The 6,000-nt window shown below is 37.5% G+C and overlaps 1 protein-coding gene across 2 annotated transcripts in view; it reads right to left on the bottom strand.

Moving 5' to 3' along the window:
- Positions 1–210: 210 nt before the first annotated feature.
- The window catches only part of LOC126259457 (uncharacterized protein F13E9.13, mitochondrial), a 48,051-nt gene continuing 42,261 nt past the window's right edge, over positions 211–6,000 (bottom strand). For both annotated transcript variants that reach the window (XM_049956284.1, XM_049956283.1), the window contains 2 exons: positions 5,524–5,644; positions 211–366 (listed from right to left, as the gene is read on the bottom strand). In XM_049956284.1, the coding sequence (XP_049812241.1) occupies positions 300–366; positions 5,524–5,644 (188 nt within the window). In that variant the 3' untranslated portion in view covers positions 211–299. The remainder of the gene's footprint in view (positions 367–5,523; positions 5,645–6,000) is intronic.

Genomic DNA, 6,000 nt, shown 5'->3' with positions numbered 1-6,000 from the left:
CTTGTGTTTTAATTTTATTTGTTTTATGTGTCAACCATTTTAAATTTCCATCTATGTAGCTTTCTGCTTGTCGGCCATTTTTTTAGCACCAATTGATAAGAGAGTGCCCACTTTTTAAATCTTTCCAAATTGATGTAAAAGCTCAGAGACAGACAGCTGTAAATCCTATGCCTACTATGGCCAGTGGGTTTGGTCACATAAAAAAGGAACTTCAGTATTCAAATGTTTATTCACATGTATAACATGGAAATATAATGTTCAGTGATAATAAGACAGCTCTTTTTATAATAGTGAAGTCATCATTGGTACTGCTTTATTTTCTCCATGAATCTTTGCACTCGTTCTAGATCAACAGCATTCTGCCACCTGCAAAAAATTAAATTGTCAAAATGATCACAGAATGTTTAAAACTGTGCAGCTCATCTCATAACTTCAAGTATAAATGTTTCACATGTCAATAAATTGCAACAAATCAGTCTCTACATATAAAACAAATGTCCCGACTCACTGACCCATTATTGCCCAGCCCAAACTACTAAGGATACAAACTTGAAATATGACGAAGGTGTGGATCAGATACTGTAGGCATCATTTAAGAAGGGATTGTTCAAAATTCCACTCCTTTAAAACATGTCTCTATTAAGGTAATTTGGAAGCTAGAGCTATGAAAATTGGTATTTGGTTTCTCACTCAGAAATAAAAGAAGTGTGTGTTTTAGCATTTTTGGAAATTCAATCGCTAGAGAATGACAGTTGTTTTTCTTTGTTTGAAAAAAAAAAAAAGTATTGTTAGACACGTGAAAGATCTCTTGCGCGTGTCGTTTGGTGATGATCGTGTGCTCAGTCGCCACTTTCGTCATGCTTGGCCTCCCACGTTCCCCAGACCTCAGTCCGTGCGATTATTGGCTTTGGGGTTACCTGAAGTTGCAAGTGTATCGTGATTGACTGACATCTCTGGGGTGCTGAAAGACAACATCCGATGCCAATGCCTCACCATAACTCCGGACATGCTTTACAGTGCTGTTCACAACATAATTCCTCGACTACAGCTATTGCTCAGGAATGATGGTGGACATATTGAGCATTTCCTGTAAAGAACATCATCTTTGCTTTGTCTTACTTTGTTGTGCTAATTATTCCTATTCTGATCAGATGAAGCGCCATCTGTCGGTCATTTTTTGAACTTTTATATTTTTTGGTTTTAATAAAACCCCATGTCATTCCAAGCATGTGCGTCAATTTGTACCTCTCCATCTACATTATTCCGTGATTTATTCAGTTTTCAAATTTATACTGACTTTTTGACCATCCGATAAATTGCTAATGCTTCCATACATTTGCAGTGTTACAGATGTGATTTTAATATTAATAAAAAGTATTTAAAATTCTTACTGAATAATTTGTCACAGTAGCACTTATTCTTGCAATAATCCTTATTTTTCATTGTTTTCTACATTTGTAATCACAAATTGGGGAAATTAAGGGTCAACCATGGAGTATTTGCTCTGAAGCTGCTGTATTTGAGTTAGACTACAGCATCAGTTGTCAATTAATATGCGGTTTACCTGTACATCCATTTTAAGGAAGTGTAAAAGTCTTTGATCCATGAAAAAAGTTCTTTTTTTCCCTTTGACAGTTCTATAATGTCTTTTCTGATGTTGTAAAACTCTATTCAGCCTTCTAACCTATGAATAAAATAATAATGTAATAGTTTGGGGCAAATGTTTTGTTACCAAATGGGGGACAGATTGGGGAGTTGAAATTGTAGAAACTCAATGCACTAATTGTAAATACAAATCATAAGTATTATATGATGAAGTTTCCTTTATTTTAGGGCAAAAGAAACCAGTCATAAGTAGAAAGAACTGGATCACAAAGCAGAAATTTGTTGCCCAGTGTGATAAAGATGATTTCAAGATTCATATCCTGTAGCATCTCCCACTGGAGATTGTATAGCATTCTTGTGATGCTTGCTCTTCTAAATTACTCCCAAAGATCCCAGACTCTGCAATATACAGGGTCATTATAATTAAACTTTAAAATTGCTGTAGAAATAACAACACTGGTCACAATGATGTCAAATTGCAACAAGATTATTGGAGGAGGAGGTAAACTTATGGCAGAAGAAAAATAAATAGTTACAAAAAGTAGCAATAGATTGTGCTGTAAGCATAATAATTTAATAGTGGTCGACTACAAATGACACATACAACAATGCCTAAGGTATAAACAAACTGTACTACTCAGTGTGCATGGGTGTACAGGTGTGATACTGTTAGTTACGTAAGCCAATCCGCCACGGCAAGGTCGTATCACATTGGATGGGAAAAATCGGTTTTTAATTGGCTTGAGGCCAAAAACCACATAAAAAGCACCAATCACATTGTTTTTAACTGTCCTGGGGCCAAAAACTGCATGAAAAGCACCAATCAAAATCAAATTGGATTATTACTTTCCGTGTGACTGGCACAAAACATGTTCAATATGCTGCCTATCGGTTTTGTACAACAAGTTGAAATCGATAAACAGCATGTTCCACAACTGATCAAATTTTGTTTCTGGGGTCACCTTCAGAATGCGTTGCACGATGTGTGCCTTCAGTACAGCTGCGTTTTCAATCAGAACACTGGACACAACATTTGTCAGACAGCCCCACAGCCAGAAGTCACACAGATTAAGATCAGGTGACCTGGATGGCATGATTGTACGGAAATGGCAGCTTCAGCAGCTACTTAACTGGATTTACAATGTGCGGAGGTGTGCCATCTTGCATAAAAACAATCCCACCCACACACCCAAGCTCTTGGAGGGCTGGAATAACGTGGTTGCATAAAAGTCACTCATAGCTTACCAGAGACGGTACAGATAACAGGACCGGAAGCACCTGTCTTATCGAAAAAATATGGCCCTATGATAAATGATGCCGTAAACCTGCACCACGCAGTGACCTTTTCAGAATGAAGTGGTACTGGTTGATTTGCGTGTGGGTTTTCTGTTGCCCATATTCAAAAATTCTCTGTATTGACAAATCCTGTCAGATGGAAGTGGGCTATGTCTGTCTATTAAATCTTCCACGGCCAATCATTGTCCACTTCCATGCTATCAAGAAATTCTAAAGCAAAGGCCTCTCTTGCTGGCAGCTTAACAGGAAGCAACACGTGCACATGGGTAATTTTCAATGGACAGCCCATAAGGATGTTTTGTAAGACTTCACGCAACCTGCTCATGTGTATGTCCAATGTTCCGGCAATTCTCCATGCACTAACATTTGCACACCACCAGTCGTCTCCTCCTGCATTGCTGTGGCCCCTGCTTCCACTGACATTGAATCAGTTCGTTTCCCTTGCACATCAAAAGAACCTGTCTTTTCGAATTCCCAAATCATTTTCTCCAGGCCCGTAGCAGTCATCGGACCAACGCCTTTTTGCAAACCCTTCAGTGTCTGGAAGTTCTACAGAGCAACATGTGCACACTCATCATTCTTGTAATACAGCTTTACAAGCAAAGCTTGATCCTGGATTGAGACAGTTATGGCAAATGTCGCAGATGCGAAAGGAGGAAAAGCCGTGTACACAGCACGTTTTCATTTACGTATTCTGAAATATACAGCGCCATCTGTTGATCAATTTTCACGCAATTTTTTCCCCCTTCTCCGATAATATTCCGTCGCAATTTGACGTCATTCTGACCAGTGGTGTTATTTCTACATCGTCTTGAAAGTTTAACTTTAATTGTATTCACCTGTATATTGCAATGGTATGATTCATTTGGCCATTCCACCTTATATCACTCCAATTGGATCCCCTGGGTATTTAATGGTTTAGAATGTTTGGTCGACAGTTGGTAAACAGACACTATCAATCTATCACCTCCCCATTCCCCTCCTTTCACAAACCTCTATACTGTCATGTTATTGCAACCATCAACACATACAGTGTTAAGAATTATTACAAACAGTAAAAGAGAGACAAGAAAATACAATTTTAGATGTTTAGTTATTATTGCACTAGATCAACAATGCATGAGTAAAAATGCCAATTTTTGTTATGAGCCGGGTGGTGTGAGGGCGCAACACAGGCCAAGACTTTTTGTCAACATACATTGAGTAGAATCAATAGTGTCATTAATTTGTAAGGTGCTTTGTCACATGTAGTATGAGTTGGAGTGTGTAATGTCAGAAATCTGAATGTGGTAGGGCAGGTAGATAATCTGAAAGAGCTGTTTCCCCCATTTTGTCATTTGTGCATACATTCCACAAAGCAAAACTGTTTACAGGAATTGTGAATCGTCATTTAGTGCACATCTGCAAAATTACAGTCATCAATATCAGCATCACTGAGAAATCTTAGAAGGTGCTGCAGAGGGTGGAGGAAAGTAGATTAATGAATGTTCTGGAGGAAGTTGAGATTTATAATGGCTCCAAAGAGCAGCCTGATCTCTTACTTCTTGACAAAAGCAGTTTTAGTCCACACTATGGTGGGATATGATGACTGATAATGTGCTGTTGACTAGTAATTCTTAAACGTATATATTTTCCATGTTGTTTTCTGTGTCCACATCAACTGGCATTGAACAGCCACAGTTGCATTTTTACCTGCATGAGAATGATACAAGTTTATACACCATGTTACATGTGTCATTGATTACAGCTGTCAACTCTATTGTAAGCATTCTTGCTGCAATGAGATTCTGTGCTTGTAAACAGTTTGAATGCACAGCACTATATCTGACTTAGGTAGCTATCGATTCATTTACAAACCATCAAGGATGACAAAGCCTTCCAGGGACATTGTTATTTTTAACCTGTTTCTGTGTGGTAATTGACACCAAAACCTGTAAATGTGTGAATGTTAATGGACTGTAAACTGGTTATACATATTATTGTTATCCTATTATGTTTCTCTTGCTGTGTTTTATTATTATGTTTTTAGATGCCTAACAATGGTACAAAGCCAAAATTGCAATAGAGCAATAAAAAAGTTAAAAACTAAAGTTTAAAATGCTGTCATTTAAAGTTGCATAAAAATTCTTATCTCAACCTGTAAAAATCCCAACAAACAGCTGATCCCTCAAAGTACCTACCTTAAGACCATGAAATGATTACAAGGGTGTCTTACAAGCAAAACATTTTCTGCAGCATGTACTTTACTGTGCCAATAAATTAAGTGGAAGGAAGAATTTGACTCTTCACTCAGAATTTCTGTACTGGTCCAGAGCAGCTGCTTGGTTTAACAAATTTGGCAGAATATGGCTGCATTACAAAAAATGAGTACAGTGTGTGAATACTGCTGGGCTTCATTGTATGGTAATCACTTTTGAGAGGGAAACCATAAAAATGATAACAGTGAGGACAAAACATTCTCTGTTTGATAGTGATATGATTACACTTTGGGACATGCAGACACTCAGCCTCATCATTTGAAGAAGTTATAAAATGGGAGTAAGGATGTAATTATATGTGAGTTGCCACTGTAACTAGAAACAACATTTGTATTACAATGCAGGCATAAAATTTGCAACTTACCTTCCATCTTTCTTGAAATGTGAACCAACAATCAATCCATCAGAGTTCATATATTTCTTGACATTTTCATCTGTTACTCCAGAGCCAATTAATACTGGGCCTTTTGCCGATTGCTTTGCAGCTGAAATGTAAAATTCTAAAATATTTCTGTGCTATGTAGACACTGCTCCATTTTAAGTAATGTTCTTATACTGTTTGCATTCTGTTGCTGGTATACAAAGGAATTTAAAAGTGGCCATAACTTCTTTGTTAAATGTTTTACATAGTTGAGTTTCCACATTTGGTTGGAGTGACCCTACACAAAATTGCTGCTCAACATATTAACAATTAAAATTGAAGTTCTTTCATCATCAAGTAGTTCCCCCAAAGACTGGTATAATTAATGACAAACTGGTACGAGTCAGAGAGCACCTGATCTCAGCTGTACAGGATTACCCAAACATTCTCTTTCGAACAGTTATGTAATTGTTCAGCGCC

The sequence above is a fragment of the Schistocerca nitens genome, chromosome 5, assembly GCF_023898315.1.
Source record: "Schistocerca nitens isolate TAMUIC-IGC-003100 chromosome 5, iqSchNite1.1, whole genome shotgun sequence".
NCBI classification, from domain to species: Eukaryota; Metazoa; Arthropoda; class Insecta; order Orthoptera; family Acrididae; genus Schistocerca; species Schistocerca nitens.
The sequence above is the reverse complement of the archived record's forward strand: the minus strand, read 5'-3'. Positions and strand labels throughout refer to the sequence as shown.